The 18041-nt window shown below is 55.2% G+C and overlaps 5 protein-coding genes across 5 annotated transcripts; 2 read left to right on the top strand and 3 right to left on the bottom strand.

Annotated features, from left to right (window-relative positions):
* Positions 1 to 290: 290 nt before the first annotated feature.
* On the bottom strand, positions 291 to 950 carry C7974DRAFT_320104 (uncharacterized protein; the record flags this gene model as incomplete). The annotated part of the gene is made up of 1 exon (XM_046138738.1): positions 291 to 950. One exon carries the CDS (start codon positions 948 to 950, stop codon positions 291 to 293), a length of 660 nt encoding a protein of 219 aa, XP_045992473.1.
* A 405-nt stretch (positions 951 to 1355) lies between these two features.
* C7974DRAFT_54741 (PAP2 superfamily-domain-containing protein) lies at positions 1356 to 3220 on the top strand. The gene is made up of 3 exons (XM_046146830.1): positions 1356 to 1721; positions 1818 to 2335; positions 2385 to 3220. The coding sequence occupies exons 1-3, from the start codon at positions 1645 to 1647 to the stop codon at positions 3104 to 3106; spliced, it is 1317 nt and encodes a 438-aa protein (XP_045992474.1). The 5' UTR covers positions 1356 to 1644; the 3' UTR covers positions 3107 to 3220.
* A 50-nt stretch (positions 3221 to 3270) lies between these two features.
* On the bottom strand, positions 3271 to 5558 carry C7974DRAFT_465993 (pumilio domain-containing protein). The gene is made up of 3 exons (XM_046146310.1): positions 5241 to 5558; positions 4832 to 5189; positions 3271 to 4781 (listed from the first exon to the last, which is right to left on the bottom strand). Exons 1-3 carry the CDS (start codon positions 5524 to 5526, stop codon positions 3335 to 3337), a joined length of 2091 nt encoding a protein of 696 aa, XP_045992475.1. The 5' UTR covers positions 5527 to 5558; the 3' UTR covers positions 3271 to 3334.
* A 4460-nt stretch (positions 5559 to 10018) lies between these two features.
* Positions 10019 to 11812, bottom strand: C7974DRAFT_442852 (uncharacterized protein; the record flags this gene model as incomplete). The annotated part of the gene is made up of 3 exons (XM_046145424.1): positions 10019 to 11102; positions 11153 to 11693; positions 11744 to 11812. 3 exons carry the CDS (start codon positions 11810 to 11812, stop codon positions 10336 to 10338), a joined length of 1377 nt encoding a protein of 458 aa, XP_045992476.1. The 3' UTR covers positions 10019 to 10335.
* Positions 11813 to 15620: 3808 nt separating this feature from the next.
* Positions 15621 to 16567, top strand: C7974DRAFT_320606 (uncharacterized protein; the record flags this gene model as incomplete). Its single annotated transcript, XM_046138757.1, has 4 exons — positions 15621 to 15765; positions 15843 to 15871; positions 15961 to 16104; positions 16157 to 16567. The coding sequence occupies 4 exons, from the start codon at positions 15621 to 15623 to the stop codon at positions 16565 to 16567; spliced, it is 729 nt and encodes a 242-aa protein (XP_045992477.1).
* Between the last annotated feature and the right edge of the window lie 1474 nt (positions 16568 to 18041).

An 18041-nucleotide genomic window follows, 5' to 3' on the forward strand; every position in this document is an offset into this window, starting at 1 on the left:
GATTGAACCTAATCTTTGGAGTAGATATTGAGATAGCATCGTGTCGCCCATATGTTCTGCGCCGTCGTGGCTGACATCAGAACACAACATCCTTTTCAGGTGCTGTTCAGGGCTCGAGGGACTGTTACGTGTGACGGCATGCCACCCCTGCCTGGCTCTCTACTCCCCCAGACACGTGGATATGTTCCTGTGCTTGCAGAACACGTCCAGAGCATCTGGGTCCATTCGCTTCTTTTCAGTCTCCGCGTGCCGTCGTCGGAGCATCTGCAGTTCGGCTGTTGACGTCACACTCAATCAACTCTCTGCCTGACGTTCCGCTCTCCCTGATCAGCACCGATACCCGTGACAACTTCCTGGATGAGCTCCCTCAACTGCTGCTGAACTTCCGGGGTCTGGAAGTCCTCCCTTGCCGCCAGCTCGTCAATGCGCCTCCGGATCTCCGGATCTGGTGCATCGCCAGCAGCGTCCTCTGTCATGGTGCCCATGTTGATCTGCACACCGTTCGGCAGCGGCACGCCGTTGGTGTCCACAACGCCAGCGCCCGCCAGCTCGCCGCCGGCGCTGCGGCTCCTCAAGTACTGGTATACTTCGTGGCCTTCGCCCTCTTCCTCGCCAATCTTCTGCTCGGCGGTCTTGCCTTCGCTGTTCGCTATGTTCACGTCGGCGCCCAGCTCCTCGACCAGGCATTTTGCAACCTCGACATTCTCTGTCGCGAACAGTGCGGTCTCGCCGTCCTCGTCGAGGATGTTGACGTCGGCCGAGTACTTTTGGACCAGCTCGCGCAGGACGTCCAGCTGGCTGTACGAGGCGGCGGCGTGGACAAGCGAGTAGCCGTGTGCGTCGCGGGCTGAGGCGAGCTGAGGGTGCTGCGCGAGGGTCTGCAGGATGGACTGCGGGCGCGTGTCGATGAGGTTCAGCAGCAAATCGATGGTCGGCGTAGGCAGCGCCATTTTGCGAGGATTTGGCGGTGGTTCGGCGGCTGCGACTCGGACTCCGGATTGCTGCGCGGCTCGCACACGCACGACGGACAAAAGTTTCGAGATGACGCGGGGGCGCAGATCGCATCGCTAGCCGCAGCCCAGCCCCGCCATCGCCGGGAGGCGACACTACGCGAAGCCGATCGTCTCGGTCTCGGTCCCCATCATCACCAGCTGCGGCGCTTTCAGCGCACCTCTGCAAGCTGGAGGAGGGGTGCTGATGCCGCAGCGACCTGTTCTACGGCGCAGCTATCAGCAGCGTGCGCCCGTGCAACGCCGTCGGACGCCTAGCAGCTGAGACGTGCCCAGCGGCGTCCATCACCAAACGGACCTCTCAGGGACACAGCCCCTTCCAGCGTAATACGCGTGCTTGGCGATAGTCGTGTGCCCTTCATCACTCGCCAATTCCCCGTCCGCCATCCTGCTTCTTTTGCGCCATCAAGCTTTTGCGATATCCCGTCTGCATCCGGCAGCACACCACGTCAGCTTCGCACAACTGCGACAACACAGCCAAGCATCCACAACACGTGGTCGCAAATCGGCCCTTCAAGCCTGGTGCTCGACCAAGTCCATGCGCTCATCTCTCTAAGTGTCTTGGGATCCTGTGCGCACTCGCTTTGTTGTCTGCAACCCTTTCTTTGTCACAGTCACACAACACATTTCAGTCATGCCGGCCGTCAGAGGCCTCAGTATGCCGTCAGTACGCTTGGTGCTGTCGTACGTTTTTGATTGGATCTGTATAATGTACGTCACTGTCGCGTGCTCATAGTCGCGCCCGAACATGGTCTTGGGCGCATGAGAGCCGCACGCCGTCTCTTCGACTCTACTGATACTGCGCAGAGCTATAGCCGCTGTTGGAGCAGGATGGGAGTTCCTGACGCCCTACAAGCGACCATTCTCCCCTGTCAATCTCGACATATCGTATCCGTTTGAGCACAACGAGACAATTCCAACATGGCTTATGGCCGTCATAGGTCTCGTTATCCCAGCTGCTGTCATCTTCTTGGTCTGCATTGTCTTTGTGCCGGGTCCAACAGCCAGCCGAGGGACTTCCAAGGCGCTCATCTGGAGGAGGAAGCTTTGGGAATGGAACACGGGCTGGATGGGACTGGCGCTGTCTCTTGCGACCGCCTTCATGGTCACCCAGGGCATGAAGCTGTTGTTCGGAAAGCCGCGTCCCGATCTGCTGTCTCGCTGCCAGCCCGACCTCAGCCGTCTTCAGGAAACCGCTGTCAACCCCATTGTCGGCGTTGACTTCAACGCGGCATGGGTCCTTGTCACAGACGCAATCTGCACGAACGAAGACGAGGACATCATGAAGGACGGCTTCAAGTCCTTTCCCAGTGGCCACGCCAGTTGTACGTGGACCTCTTTTTCAGCTGCTTCTTACCTGCTAACAGCCACCAGTTTCCTGGGCCGGCCTTCTCTACCTGACCCTGTTCCTGGCCTCGAAATTCTCCGTGGCCATCCCCTTCCTCGCCCCTCGTCCATTCTCCACGAACCCGGCGTATACCTCCGCCGTGACACGCTCAAACCTTAAGTCGCGTATTTCAACCGACCGCTCGGTCCTCCCTGTCCACAAACAAGAATCATCGCTCTCACACACCGGCATCACCGACAACGACGCAGTGGTCCCCATCCGCTATCAGTCCGCCGCCCCGCCCGTCTACACCCTCGCACTCGTCCTCACCCCTGTCGGAACCGCTATTTACGTCGCCAGCACGCGCTTCACAGACTTCCGGCACTTCGGCTTCGACCTGCTCTTCGGCAGCCTGATCGGCATCACCACAGCCTGGTTCTCGTTCCGCTGGTACCACCTGCCCATCACGCGCGGCGCCGGCTGGGCATGGGGTCCACGAAGCTACGAGCGCGCGTGGGGCATCGGCGTGGGCGTTGGCAGCTACGTGGGCGTCGAGGGCTGGAGCCGCAAGGGCCAGAGCGAGACGCTGAAGAATGGCGCGGGCGGCGGCGCGGATACGGCTCAGCGCCATGGGTATGCCGCCGAGGCGACGAGCCAGGATGGCATCATTGAGATGGAGAGGAGGGATGGGTTGAGGGCGCGGAATGACGCTACGGCCGCCGACGAGCCGATATACGTGCCGCACGCCCAGGGCGCGCATGCTGTGTAATTTGGTCTTGGCGTGTTCAAAGTATGTGTTCGATTATCGTCTTTGCTGTTGTTGTATACCACGGGGGCTCGCACTCGATTCTGGGATTATTTGGGTGTAAATGTAAATCAGCAAGTGTTGTAATCTTGGGCGGGTTGTTTCACAAAGCAAGATTAAGTAGTGGGTATCGTGAATTGATGCTTTTGCCTAGTCAATAAAACTCCTGTCCAATTGCAACATGCACCGCGTCTACAACTTCTCGAGCAGAATTCTGGCACCCGCATTCCCTCGGGGGGCGTCGTCCTTCTTGTCGCCCTTCTTGCCCTTCTTGGCCGCCGCATCGGCATCCTTGCTCTTCGCCGGCCCAGCGGCGGCCTCCAGCTTCTTCTTGTCCTTCTTCAGCGCCTTGAGGACCTCGCTCTTCTTCGCGAAGCCGTCAGCCTCTGTTAGCGCAACGACAACAAACGAGCCCTCGCCGGTGGCCCAGTCGATGACATTGCTCTTGATCTCCGCCCACAGCATATCTGCGAAGCCCAGGGCCGGTGTCACGGGGACGACCTTCTTGGTCTTGGGGTCGAACTTGCCGCCCTGGACGAGCGTCTTGAGCATGTTCTTGCCGTGGCTGGTGGCCTTTGTGTCGCCGGCGCTGGCCGGCAGCGAGGCGTCGAGGATCGACTGCGACAGGCGCGCGACCTCGGTGAGGGCGTCCTTGCGGGTTGCGGGCTCGATTTCGGGCGCGCCAACGAGAATCTCGCCCATGAACTGCAAGCCGAAGGTGAAGGAGGCGAAGTCGGCGGCGCGTGCGGTGATGGCGTTGAGCAGGGGGGCTTCGATGCTCTTTGTGACTTCCTGGAGACGGGTGTTGGGGTCCTTCTTCGAGGTTTTCTCTCGGATGGCGTAGATCTCTGCGAGACGCTCGCGTGTGTTGTCGTCGAGGAACCACTTGGCATCAGCGGCGAAAGGGTAGAGGAGAACGGTGCGGGCGCGGGCGTCATTGCACAGGTTGAGAACCTTCTCGGGGAGAGCATCGTTGCTGGGCAGGAGTTCGCTATATATCGACTTTGAGGAGAGCTTGGTGTCGTCGGTCACAGCCAGAGCAGCGAGGAGGACGTGGTGTGCGTGCTGGTCGAATGCCATGACCTCGACGGTGTCCTTGTACGGTCGTAGGAACAGCTTGCGGTCTTTCGCTGTACCATATGCGAAGCATAGTGACACAAGTCGCGAACCAGACTTGGTGAACGCGAGGTTCTTCATCAGATCCACGTTGTCGGCCTCCTCTCCCTCCTTGAGTGTAGGGTCAGGCTTGAGGTGCTCGAGGAAGTCGTTCGCTTGCTCTGTGCCCGGTTCGCAAACAAGGAAGTACTGCAACATGGCGTCGTGCAGCATGGTGAAGCCGTTAAGTTTCTTTTGGATAAGGGAGTTGATCTGGTTCTCCAGATAGCTCATGATGGGCTTTCTCTTCTCCGGCGACTCCTCGAGTATGGTCGCCAGATCTGCGCTCTCCGTGCCTTGCGGCCCGAGACCTGCGATAGAGAATTCCGCACCATACCACTCGCGCAGCATGCGGTTCTTCTGCTCTGGTGTGGCAACCGCCCTGTAGATGTCGTCCAATATCCACGCTGCCTCGGGGTGGTTGATCATACGCTTAACGTGGCCGTAAAACTCGGTAATGATCAGGTCGCGAATCTCCGGGTCACTACGCTTTGTTAGGGTCTGCAGCGCCATCTCAACGACATAGAAACTTACCCCTTCTCCACCAGCTTGGCGATCAAAAACTTCGAGTACTTGCCCTCAGAAAGGATCTTGAACTCCCCCTTCAATTCGCGCGCAATCATTCTTCTCTGTTCCATTGTCGAGTACTTGATGGCAGTCTGGATGACTCGTACGGAGTCGTGCTTGAAGACAAAGTCCTTTACTCGGCCGGTGATGATTTCAAATAGCTCCTTGACAAGCTCTTTCCTCTCATCCTTCTCGATGTGTGACTTCAAACGCAGCTTCTCCCACAGTTTCTTGGAGCGTTCGATAACGTCGGCGTTGGGCTTGGCGTTCTTTCGTTCTTTGGCGAGGGCCTTCTGTTTTTGATGCGCCTCACGAGAGTTGTTCGCTATGAAATGATCAGCCGGGATTGATGTGCGCGCGCAATAAAAGTCTTTACCATGAATGTCGGCGAGCTTGGAGGAGATCTCCCCCGGTGTCTCGTACTTGGACTTCTTCTTCTGCTCCGTGGATTCGTCCTCCGCTTTGCGCTTCTGTGTCTTTGACTTTGCCTTTCCCTCAGAGTCGCTGTCGGCCATTTCGACGTCTTCGGCGACCTTCTTGCTCTTCTTCACGGGCTTTACAGCATGCTTCGAGTCGCTTTTCGACGATTTCTTCTCCGACTTGTCCTTCCTGACCTTCGCCGGTGCAGCGTCAACTGCTGGTTTACTCTTGATTCCAGCCATTGTTTTGTGTTGTTGTGGATGTGCTGTCCGCCAAAGTTCGCGCCTCGAACAATCTGCGAACTCTCGAAACTTTTTGACGCTTGCTGTTCACCGCCTACTATATTGGGACACGCTAGTGTGCACCCTGATCAGCTTCCCATGTTCGACCACGGTGAGATCAATTAATCTGTGGTCGTAATTGCCACAGAGGTAAGATGTACATACTGGTCCGATTTCGACTTCTTCGACATTTTCTACACATCGACACTTTTCCATGCGAACACTGGCAATGTGACTCTCCACATTGCGGCTGCATCAGTTCTTTGTTCACAATTTACACATACTGCCCGTACTGCAACCAAATACACCCGGCCAGTCACTTGGCGCTCTTCTAGGATTGAACCGTGTCTATTCAAACTGATAAGTCGCAGAACCCTTACTAAGTATCTATGTTTTAGCGCATATTCCAACATGAAAGCCCCTAACGAGATCATGAATCTTTTTTGTAATGCTACAGTCTGCCATGTGGTCGGTTGAACGTGCCTGTGGGCAGGAGTTCTCAATCCAGTACTTTCTTTGGGTAAGCCTTCCCTCTCGATTCTGAGATGAACTCTAAAAGCCAGAACGAGCTGTACAAGTTCGCATTCCGTGCGACAACACATGCCTGAGCTCTACGAGTCGGCTTATTTGTTGTCAGCGTCGACCATCCCCTGCGAGGCCGCGTCGTTTCAATATCGACATTGCGATCGTTACGGATCGCTGCGCTACTCGTGCCTCTTCGGCCTCTAGGTTTTACATGATCAACATGCCCATAGATTTTCAGGCATCTGATTCAACGGGTACGCTCACAATGTCTCCCAGATGACAGCGAAGGCATCCTGAACAAGGAACTGCATGCCCTTCTTGGCTTCAGAATATCATCAATTCTCTCATCAGAACCTTATGCTGAAGAAAACACGTTGAGAAGAGACTGAAGATTCGCCAATCCTGATACACTGTGGGCGTCTCTCGTAGACTATGAGCAAACTTGCTGAAATTACTTCAGAAGGTAGCCATCTTGGCCGTGTCTGACTCTGGAGATGTATTCCATTGAACTCATGCACATCAAGATATGTGGATATAGTCAACATGCAAGCTCGCCACTACAGTTTGAACATAGCTTTGCTAGATCAGTCGGTTAACGGCCTCCGTCATTGATCATTTGCTAATCTATTCTCAGTGTCGTCATGCTCAGCGCTTCCACAATGCCAGATCAGGATTGCTGATAGTGACCGCCCCTCATGGTCTGCCCTCGCCTCTCGAGTAGATTAGCCGGCTAGCGGAGGGTGCTCGCGGTAACTTCACTCTTCCAACACCGCAGCCATCTCCCACTGAAGGTAGGCCCTCAGGTGATGTAAGTAAGCACTTCACTGGTCGACCCGCTTTGACCACCCTGGCGTTTACTTGGCCTTCGCACATGCTATAGATAGACCTACACTTGCTTCAACTCTAGGTAGTAGCCAAACCGCAGGACCTGCGCTCGCTTTTGCTATTGAGATATTAGCTCCCACCGGCCCGAAGTCCTCAGGTACGGGCGTGCAACCTTTTGACGATGGGATACCTTTCTCTGTCCCACCTCAACACTGATCAGGACCAAATCTGATCTTCTCTCAGCTGCCAATTGTTGTGATTCATGTCCGTTCTACAACTTCTGCGAGCCAGTTCGGCGGAAAGGGCCAGTCCTGTGACGACCAGCCCTCTCCCATTATGGAGCATGGTGGAACGCCATTTGTCTTCGCTCCTGATGATGAGTCGAAGGCTATCGCTATGCAGACTCTGCCGGCAGGCTTTAGCTTGGATAGGTAGTGAAGACTGAAAAACAAGTCGAACGGGCGATCGGAATGGTGGCTAGAGCGGAGAACAGGGCCGGAGAGGCGGTCAAACAGGGGACGAGGTAATGCGGTCAAAAGGCCGTGGAAAGCGACAAGATGGCGGTGACTAGAAGAGCAGATGTCTAATTGCACGTCTTCTTACAAAGTTACTGTTTGACTTTGGCGGCTACTATAGTATTTTAGACTTGAGCGAACATTACAAGGGTGTCCTACCCATTTCAACTTTAGGAATCTGTTGTTTTCAACGATTGACAGAGCTCAGTGTCATGCGTAGGTATTTGAGTTCTGTGTCATCTCTGTGCTCAACCACGAGCATGCAAAGAGGCCGGAATAGACAATGGACCCGACGGCGGGCACCCTTGTTCCTCGTGCATCGAATGAAACACTTGAATCGTCAGAGAATCGGTGTTTTGTGCGTGCTCCGGGTATTGAGCTTTGTGGTGTCCGCAGAGCCATCAAGGTAATTGGATTGACGACATCTTCAACATGGGGCCCTGTAATGCGTTACATAGTTTGGATCGTACAAATGGTGTTCTGTCATCCCAGTGTCCAGTGCTGTTCGCGTCATGTTCTTCACCCCGGAATTCTCGAAATTTCATGCACACCCCGGTCAATGGTGTCACTGGCATCTGTCGAACTCTGTTCTGCCCCTGCAGTTATCGCTCAATTCATATGACAACCCTGGTCTCGGGTACACCGCAAAAACATGCTCAGCATCTGTCTACTGCATCTCTTAACAATACTCCCCGCGTTTCTGGCACGACGCGCTCCCGCGATTCGACGGGTAATCTGGAACGTTGCGGAATCGCTTACAGATATACAGTATGTAGGTCTACCCGCCCTGACGCTTGACGCAATGCAGAAGCCAAGCACGGCAGTCCTCTTCAATGCCCTTGCCTCGTCTTTTATATCAGCGCTTCGCTTTGACAGCGCATGTACCCCGCTTTCCAAGCTTGAGATGCAGAGGGCTGTGCAATCCAAGCCGATACCTTACTACAATTGATACGGAGATGCAAGCCTCACGGTGCAAGGCGTGCGAGAAGCCTTGCGTGTCGTGATGAGATCACTGTCAGCGTAGAAGTGAGCATTTACCCTACGAAGTACTGACTAGCTGTCCGAAGACACGCCGGCACATGCATGTACATGATCCTGCACATGCTACACGATCCAGGCCTTACCACAAAGCCTCCAGGATTGCACAGCCTGTGTAGATCGCGCAAGACTTTGCTTATTGAAATCGTAGCCCAGGCTGCACCAACAAATGCATTCGCTTCGTACCCGGGACGACCGCACGTATTCGGTCAATACCGAGACATGTATCGGTGAGAGAGGCTGCATCCTAGCTGGCCGACTGCTCGCCCTCAATTGGGGCCTCGCTTCAGTTGCGAGAAATAGGCTTCGCTTCGCCTCGCACAGCAAGCGGGTGTCAGCACGCGGGCGTCCATGCCACCAAACTCACTCCACCTTGCTTCCTGCACGTGCTGTACGTTTAGAGTTCCGCTGACGCCTGCGGTCCCCGCCAAGGTACGCTGATGTCGCCTTGTCCTGGTACAGATGCTTCAATTCCACGTCGATGCGCTATGCAAAGTTACCGATCGAAGACCTGGCAGGGCTAAGCGTTTCAGGGTCTGAAGCAGTCCGGCGCGAGAAATGCAGAAAAGATCCGACAAGACAATCGAACGCTAAACAGCCATGTTATCGATTGTCGACGGACGGTCAGTCTTGGCAGATGCAAGTGTGGAGATTTTTTGTCATTCGAGGTGGAGATGTTGAGTTCGCCCGTGCCGCGGCGAGGGCCCTGTGTCATGCCTGCCTTGCCGTGGCTTCCATCAGCGCCTTGCTTTGAGAACGAGGGTCGAGGACATCTCCGTTCGTGCACTAGGTACCGCGCTGCTGACGTTGATGACCCACGTAGCTTGCACAACAGCCTGCCAGCAAAGCAAGGCAGTCAATGTGAACAACCCTGAGGCATGCACAACTCGCCTAGGGCTGAATGCTTCCCCGTGCGATCGACGAATCGCCCTTCCTCATCGCACAATAGCGCACTCTAGCATCAAACAGGGCCAAACTTTGCTCAAACACCCGCCGGCAAGGAAAAACCGACGCCTCCAGGAACGCGCATGCCGTCGTTCAATCTAAGTGGTCGGTGAGACTAGCTCCCCCTGATCGATTCGTGGGATGTGCGCACCGCCGCTATAGTAGGCCCAGCGACCAACAAGCAGTTTTTCACAAGTGCTGATTTGACCCATGGAACCATTGACACCGATCAGACCGCACGAGTGGGCGATTTGAGCCGAACCATATTTCTGCTTCCTAACAGGCAGCTCCACCGGCTTTAACGCAAGTTGTGGACGTGCAGTTGTGCAGACACACATTTCCGTGAGCGTCTGGTAGTCTTTTCAAGTTGCGATGATGTAGTTGCTGCAAGAACTCAAATCTTCGTGTCTCAAATTCGAACACGAGGATGCGATGAGCGTTAGTGTCGAGTCTGACGTTACACGTGGGGAACTGGGACATGTTCAATCGCGGAGTGATAATGGAGTGGCAGGGAAGTATGTGAGGTGCATTCTCGTGCCGATGATGGAGCGGCTATGTACTCATCATTATATCGTTCATTAAACCAGTATGCTCTAAAACGCCGTAGATGATGTGTGCAACATCTATGCCCCTTTTGTGCGGCAGTCCAGTGCGCGGTGATTGACAGTGCTCACCAACATACATGCAAGCCATCACAATGCCAGAATAGCCCCAAGATCCCGTTGGTACATGATTAAAGACGCTCAGAAACTCCGATGCAGTGATAGGTGCCAACGCATTCTGAGGCCTAGCGCAGAAGGTCGATCCATGGAGGTGGCACGAAGTCGTAAAGAAGACCCGAGATGGCGGTCGCGACGTGTACGCGACGACCCAGCGCCACGGGACGTAATGACATAACGACGTACTGTTCGAAACAAGGGATTTACACTTGCTCAGTGAAGGCAGACTTCCTTGACTCTCCAGACGAGCGACGCTTCTTCTGGAGCTTCCTTCCTGTTGACTGCCTCCTCTCGCTCCTGTCTGTCATCTCCATGTCTGCGGCGGGTGGCGGGGCAAAGGTGCCTGGCTTCAGCACTTGAAAGCCAGAGTTAACACTGCGGAGGACCTCAGATTCAGGACGTTGGTTGTTTTGCATTGTCTGGACTTCGTACGGAACCTCGTCGTAGGACGGCTGGTGCTGAGGGCCCCGGACTTGATAAGTGTCGGGGTAATAAGGAGCGTTCGGTGCGTACGACTCCTGGAGGGGTACGCCTTGACTAGCGTGGCTCCGTCGTTGGTCCTCCTGTTGCGAGGCTGCGACATGGCTGGATGCGTAGCCGGCGGCTTCTTCTTGGGAATCGGCGACAGGAGGAAGAGGAGGAGAAGGAGTCTTCTGAGGCATGAAATAGTTAACACCATTGTGGGTAGCAACTTGGTTGTCTGCCACGCTGGCCCACTCGCCGCTATTACCTGGCTTGCGAACCCGCGGTGTGAGTTGACCAGTCTCAGCGACGTGAGACATGCGGTGGCTCTGAAGAAGATCGAGATCGGTGCGGGGATCAATGGGGCTGAGACCAGAGGATGGCCTCATGTACGCGGTCTCATAAGCGCGGACGTCTTGTCCAATAGCCATGTAGTCGGACTCATCGCTCGTGCGGCGGCTGGACTTCTTAGAAGAGCCGCTGGATTCTCCGAATTGAGCGTTGCGGGCTGTGAGGACGTCAGCTTGTGTTCGAACAGAGTTGCTCTGCGATACTTACGCGAAGGAGGTCCTGAACGTTCGGGGTTTTGCAGAGCTGCGGAGTTGCGAGACTGGCTGTAGATGGGGGATGAAGGCCCAGGACGGTTCTGGTAGACCTGGTTGGGCGGCGATCCTGAGCGAGAGTCGTTGGTGGGAAGCCTCTCGGCCGAGACGGCGCGGTCGAAGGAGCTTGGGGCGGCAGAACTACCGTGGCTCGAAGCGTAAGACATCTGAGGGAGTTCAAAGGCCGAATTGTTGAAGCTGCGAGGCAGCCTGTTCTCGGACATGATTGAAGCACGGCTGCTGCCAACCGGGGTGTTGGAGCGCGAAATCCAAACGCCATCGACCTCAATACCACTTTCAATGGCGCGGACACCAAACGGAATGTCTCGCTTCATCTCTTCTGCTTGCACCTGCTGCACAGGCTGCGACTCGAGCATCTCCGGCGTCGCCGCCTGCTTGCCCTTTTCGACCTTACTGTACTTGCGGATCTTGCTGCGGTCATACCAAAGTTTCAGGAAACCGAGGAAAATCGTGACTACAATGCCGCAAGCCAGTACCTGGATGATGTCAGCAACACTCGCCTTCGCTTACTAGCGCAGCCACTTACAAAGGTCATCTTCTGCCATAGCGCCCACGAGTTGAAAAACGTGTTGTCGTCTGATTGTCCAAAAGCCATGTTGACGGTTGTAAGAATGCGAGATTAGGTGCGTAGGGTAAGAATAGCGGGTGGTCGCGCTTGTAAACAAGATCTCGAAGATCTAGGAAGGTGCAACACGAAGTCGATGCTCGGCAGGGACAGCGCTAGTAACAAAGCACTGAACAAGGGACAATGCAGAACAATGGCGACCCTTTCTCAGTGACAAGTTGGGTGGTGGCTGTCTCAATGGATGTCGGCGAGCAACAGCTCAAAGGAGTCTTGGCTGGCGGTGGGATTGGCGGTCGTGGAGTATCAAAGTGATCCTACAGGGCCCGGACCAAACAATGTTCGGTAGCGGTGGGCAGCGAGTGAAGAGGATCCGGGAGAGCGAGCGTGGAAGGACGGGTGAGGTTGTTCAGGCCACGCTGAGGGCGGGGTTTTGAAGTCGACCCTTGGGAGGCAGCGGTAGTGGAAACGAGTGTGGAACGTCCGGACAGCGAGCGAGGGAACGGGTGTCACTAGTGAATCATACAGGTGTGTACGACCAGACAGGTAGCAGCACGCAGAAACCTCGTGCAAGTCTTGTGGCTTTGGGACAGCGACGTTCAGGGATGGGTCCCGGGGTCGCAGTGAGGGATAGATATGAGGTCGGTCACAGCAAGCGCGAGAGCACGGGAAGAGGTGAGTTATATTGCGTGCTGCAGAGCAGCAGATCCGCGCCTAACAGTCTGACCAGGACCCGCCGCCGGTGCGCAGGAAACGACGGAGCTTTGCTGGGGAGGGAAAAGTCCTGCCATCCTTGCGCTTCCAAGACGCGCTCCTTCGTGCCATGCCTGCATCCCGTCTGCTGGCTTCGCGCCACAGCGAGCGCGGCAGGGGTTGGGCTCGTGACAGGGATGAGTGCATGCATTGGTGACGGCGACACGGCAAGACTGGCGCCCCGAAATAGAAAGTAACCATGGCGCGAGTGTTTGGAACGTCGACAGACTGTCGATCGGCGCGGCGGGCGTTGAGGAATACGGGTCCCGGTTCCAGTGCGGAGCGGTGGCTGGCCAGTAATGCAACGGCGGGCAAGCAATGGGCATCGCAGGCAGGCCTCGCGAGGAAAACGCCGCGTGACAGCGCATTCTCCGCACGTCCACCGTCACCTCAGGTCCTCAGCGAAGGCTGCTTGTGAGGCCTCTGGCAGCCGAAGCAATGAACCGGTCCCGAAGAGCCCCTGGTGTCGCCTGTAGCGAACGCCTCTGCCTTGTTGTGGATGGGGAGCGTTAGCCCAGCACACCCGCGCAGGGTCTTCCCAATCGCGCTGCTCCAATCGACCCAACACGCTGAAAAGAATCTCCGAGCCTTTCACTCTTCTTGGAGGCCTTCCGGCATCACGGTGTTTCGTGACCGTGTAGATCGATGGTGGCCAGACAGCCGTCACAGAAGCTTCGCGTTCTCGCGCGCGCTGGCCATTCTGGCCTTTGAGCGTGTTTGAGCTGTAGACGTGCGCGCGCTCCGATGGCACGCGGTGCGGTCTGCAGCGATTTGCTCCTCGTGAAGGATCATTATCATTAGGTACCTAGCCTTTGCCGCCCCATCATTCAACAATCAGGCGTGCAATTTCCTACACATCACTACCTAACATCTCCCCGAGCAAAAGCCCCAGGACGCCTCCGCATCCACATGGTCACATGTATGGAGAGAGCCCGTTGACCCGTTGAAGCCAGTCTGTAGCCCCGTCTAAGACACCAGAGAGTCATGTAGACGTTGAGGTGGCGGTTTGTCGGCTACGGTGCGTCCCACTTCGTCATGGCGATACAAGTGCGCAAGACTTGCAACCTTCTCCACCACGATGGCAGCCCAGCGTGACGGCCTCGCACCGCTTGCGATTGGAGCGGACCACCTGCGAGTCCTTGCTGCCAGCGCTCGGGGAACCGATATTGATGCCACCAAGCACAACATTTGTGTAACTGCTACAGACCCAGCACACCGCTTCAGCTGCACCCCTCCGTGAGAGGCAATGCACTGCCCACGGGTTTGGTCGTCTGGAGAATTTCTTGACTGACTGAGGTCCCGCATTTCCAATACTAGCGACAGCTCCCAAAAATGGCATCGATTGGACAACGCATCTAGCAAAGTAAAACTTTCGATCCAGCTAGTGGACGCCTTGCAGCATTTGTGATCCTGGTTTGCATCGAGATTCTGCGAAGTAGCAGAATCTTCCATGCAGTCCGTCGCCTGCCAGACAGGGCTACTCTGCCGGGCCGTGGAGACCGAGCTCTGACGACTTAATGATATGATCTGTGACATGTGCTCTCCAGCCTGGGATGAGTGCGCTAGGATCTGCGTAGTAAGCACACGATAATTGACTCAACAGGTCATCAGCCCTCGTATCCGTGGACCGAGCCGCAGGTAAGGCTGTTACAGATGACTTTGATTTCGATCTACAAATTCCAAGCAGATGACGTTCAATCACCTTGAGCAGCGACTGCTGACGCACCATTCACGCCATGAGACATCTTACTTGCCCAAGTGCAATCTAAGAACACGGCTGAGCGGGCGAGCATGTTCCGCAGTGTCCGGGAGCCTACAGGCAGCATCATCCCCGCGAACAGTACTGGTGAAAAAAGTTGCCACTCGATGTTTATGGCCTGCTATTGCTCACAGCCACAACCATACGACGATCAAGCAAGCCCAGCATGCAAAGTAAGCACGTTCAGGACTGATCACCTACTCAAGGGTCCCGTATAGGCTGTCCTTCTTGATTGTTATTAACCATACTTAGGCGAACAGCACATTGGTGGAATGATCACCATTCGTAAGCACGGGAAAGCACAGCATCGGAGGGTTTGGATCTTCCAGCTACAACGACCTTTGATCTCGCGGATAGTCCGAACACGTGCGCTAGCAAGGCTTCACAACATATATCGTATTCGGAAGTCAGGCTGAGATTGCACCGACTCTCGCGACCAGTATACCAGATTGATGTAATCTGGTATGACCAACGCATGGTGCGCAGCACGCTCAGGACACCACGTGAAGTGTGGCCCTAGAAAACGTTTGCGACGTGCAACTTGCTTTTCGAAATCATGTCGTACGTTCCGGAGACTGCAGCTCGGTTACCACTCATGCAAGGACAGCAGGGGCTATCTCAGCAGCATCGACTTGCGTTTTGGGTTCGCTGACTGTCGCTGTGTTGCAAATATGCGGCTGACTGACCCTGAACCCGAATACAGACTGCTGGGGACCAGGACACGCACCATTTGCTCACAGTTGCGCTCCGCAGAGGGGCCATGTTGCAGACTGGTGGATGCTGCATCACCAGATCGTCAGCTCGTACCGGTAGGCCAGGATGCCAATCCACCTCATGCGGGCGCGCACGAATTCGATGAAGCAGCTACAGTCTGGGGCGCCGAGCCTCGCGATAATTGATCGTATGTAAGCCTGAATGTCGTGAGACCGCTGTTTTTAGCTTGCGGCTCAGAACAGGCGGCTATGACGCCTCGAGGCCATACTGAACGCGGGTGTCCAGGTGTCAAAACGCAGGGTCCCCTGCGGCTTACAAGACAACATACAGGCTTGACCCAGATCTGTCGTCGAGGTGTCTGAAATTTCTGGATGCTAAATAGACACGCCTGATCGTGGACACACAATGTACGCGCACCAATTACCCCCGGTGATGTTGCCGAGTCCCCCAGCTGTAGCCGCCGGCGTGGCTTCCCAAGTAGTCAGTAATGACATCTTCGTGCCCGACCGTCCGACCACCAACTTTGTTCTCTCGACCTCAACACCACTCTTCCGATTCTGAAACACCCCACATTCTGCTCGTGTCGCCCTGTTTCGCCCTTAGCGCCCGATTGCAATGCCCATCCGTAATCCCTTCCGTCGTGCGCCCGAAGCAAGCGATGAGGCGCCGCGCAATGCGCCCGACAATGAATTCCAGAACACAGCAGTCTCTGGCGGGCCGTCGCTGCAGATCAAGGATTCCACCGAGTATAAGCTGAGTGGTGAGCCAATCCGCCCGCTTCCGTGAACGCCATTGTTGGAGGCAGTATCAATCGACGCGCGCTTACTGGTGCTACAGAGATAAACGACAGCGGAGTGTACCTGCCCGTAAGATGCTACCAAACACTTGGACTGCCGATTGAAATGCGATAGTCGGATTGTCCCCAAGAAGTGACCTGTGTTGACGCTTGCGACAGCCCTCCCCACAGCAGGAGAAGCCCACCTTCTGGCACTCCAAATCGAATACCTCGACCACATCCTCCAATCACCGAAGCCTACTAGCCGAGACGGAGCCTTTCAACATATCGCGCGAGAGTTTCGACTCCTACAGACGGTCGTTCGTACGTTGGCAACGAGACAAATGCGCTCGCGATACCCCGCTTACACGCGCAGGACATTTCCGCACGATCACCCATTACAGATATGACCGCAGAGACGTACCCGCGGCAATCACTCGATGCACGACGATCTTTGGACGTAAGGCACTCCCTCGATGTCCGCCGCTCACGAGCAACACCTCGATCATCTATGCAGCAAGGTCGTCCGAGCGAGAGCACAGACCGAGTGCCGGAGGAGGGGTTCGAGGACGTGGGTCTGAACGACGAGCCAAAGCCAGCGCCAGCGAAGAAGCGCGGCATTTTCTCGCGATTCGGCGACAACAGCAACGCAGACAACAAGCAAGAGGAACGGCCTTCTGGCCATCACTTCTCGCTAACCGGACGAAAGCGCGCCGAGAGTGGCAAGGGCGAGGAGTTGAAGCCGATGGGACGGCCGTCAAGTGATGTGCCTGTCGAGACACGATAGGGCGCGAGGTGATTTCATGGAGTGGGAAGAAGGCCATAGGCCTGCGTATGGGCATCAGAGAGGACAAGATGCAACAAGGCGTTCAGGATTTGGTCTCGCGGCATTGTTCATACAATATTGGGACAGCAGGCTGCATGACAATCGCTACAATACAATTGATGAAGAGTAGTAAAGTAACGACAACAGATAATAATATATTCTAATCTTCAAACCTGTCCGTCAGAACATGCTTCCAAGACGGACGGCTGCACGAGCTCCTCAGACAACTGGCACACTCAGCAGCTCCTCGGACAACTGGCACAGCACCATCGCCCGCAACACCGCGCAACACTACTCTGGCTGGTAAGAAGCCGAGCATTTCCAGCCGAGCAAGATGTGCGCATTGGCGCGCGGTTGCTGGTTCCATGTCGTCATGCAGCAGTAGTGGCTAGAGTAGCCATGCAGCCTATCAGCGCTAGATATGCAGCATGTGCTACTACGGCCTATCGGCCGAGGTGGAGTTCAACGACATCGATGTGCTGCTGGATTCGGGTTGTGGCTACTGTTTTCAAAGCGATGTTTGAATATGAGAGATGAGAGTTGCTGGGTAGGCGCCACGTTATTGGCGCTTGCTAGTGGTGTGTGTTATATGTCTTGCACATTGTGGCCTCGGTAACGTTCCTGAAGGACAAAGAGACAACTTGTTTTACGCTTTAGAGACACTGTGAACGTGCCAGCACGGGTCTCCACCGTACTTGCTGTGCCAGGATCTGAACCAGGCAAGCATGAGGGTCTGGTCGTGTTTACAGCTTGCTTGTCAGCCTGGAGATACGCATCGCATACAATTTGCCAACGGCAGTACTGAGGCCCATTCGCAAGGCTTCTCTGTGTGTGTTTCTAGGATCCGAGCTACAGGTTTTACGTCAACAATTTGGAGGAATCCTGCAGAATGGAGTTACAAGGAACTAATCAACATTGCCGCTGGACTCCTCAAATCGGGACACTGTACTCAGCTATGCGCCCTCTCATGATGCTGGACAAGAGTTTGGACTTTTCACCGGGTCATTTCGCTGCCTATCATGAGGACAAGGATGTTGACTGCGCCAGCCCGTGCCGCAGGGCTGTTCAGCCTCGTCAACACCTTGAATATCGCGATTCGAGACAACGCATAAGGTACTGCAGAAGAAACGGCTAGAGATGTCTCTACCATGACAACTTTGTTGGTGCCTGTTGTAATGCTGCGGCAGTGGCGCTGCGGCGTGTTTGCTCAGGTTTGCGCGCAGGTGAAGGCCCGCTTCACGGTGAAGCTGCGCATTTGTTTGTGGTACTTATTAGGACGCGATACACGGAAACTTCTCTTCCACACACGCAGAACTTTTCCCTTCGTCTTTTGGACTGTTTCGCCCCCGCCTCTACAAACTTTACCATCCAATCTACTTTTGCCTTCTGTATCCTGGAAACGACTCTGTACAATTTCTCTACAAGGGCTAGCAGT

This window comes from Boeremia exigua, assembly GCF_020726555.1.
Source record: "Boeremia exigua strain MPI-SDFR-AT-0100 chromosome Unknown C7974scaffold_12, whole genome shotgun sequence".
NCBI lineage: Eukaryota > Fungi > Ascomycota > Dothideomycetes > Pleosporales > Didymellaceae > Boeremia > Boeremia exigua.

What these genes read in the sequence shown, in the direction of transcription:
- C7974DRAFT_54741 (XM_046146830.1), top strand. Translation starts at nt 1,645, where the DNA reads ATGCCGGCCGTCAGAGGCCTCAGTATGCCGTCAGTACGCTTGGTGCTG. An exon ending in TTTGATTGGATCTGTATAAT is followed by an intron (nt 1,722 to 1,817) that starts GTACGTCACTGT and finishes GATACTGCGCAG; the next exon opens with AGCTATAGCCGCTGTTGGAG. An exon ending in TCCCAGTGGCCACGCCAGTT is followed by an intron (nt 2,336 to 2,384) that starts GTACGTGGACCT and finishes AACAGCCACCAG; the next exon opens with TTTCCTGGGCCGGCCTTCTC.
- C7974DRAFT_465993 (XM_046146310.1), bottom strand. Translation starts at nt 5,526, where the DNA reads ATGGCTGGAATCAAGAGTAAACCAGCAGTTGACGCTGCACCGGCGAAG. An exon ending in CAAGCTCGCCGACATTCATG is followed by an intron (nt 5,190 to 5,240) that starts GTAAAGACTTTT and finishes ATCATTTCATAG; the next exon opens with CGAACAACTCTCGTGAGGCG. An exon ending in GCCAAGCTGGTGGAGAAGGG is followed by an intron (nt 4,782 to 4,831) that starts GTAAGTTTCTAT and finishes AACAAAGCGTAG; the next exon opens with TGACCCGGAGATTCGCGACC.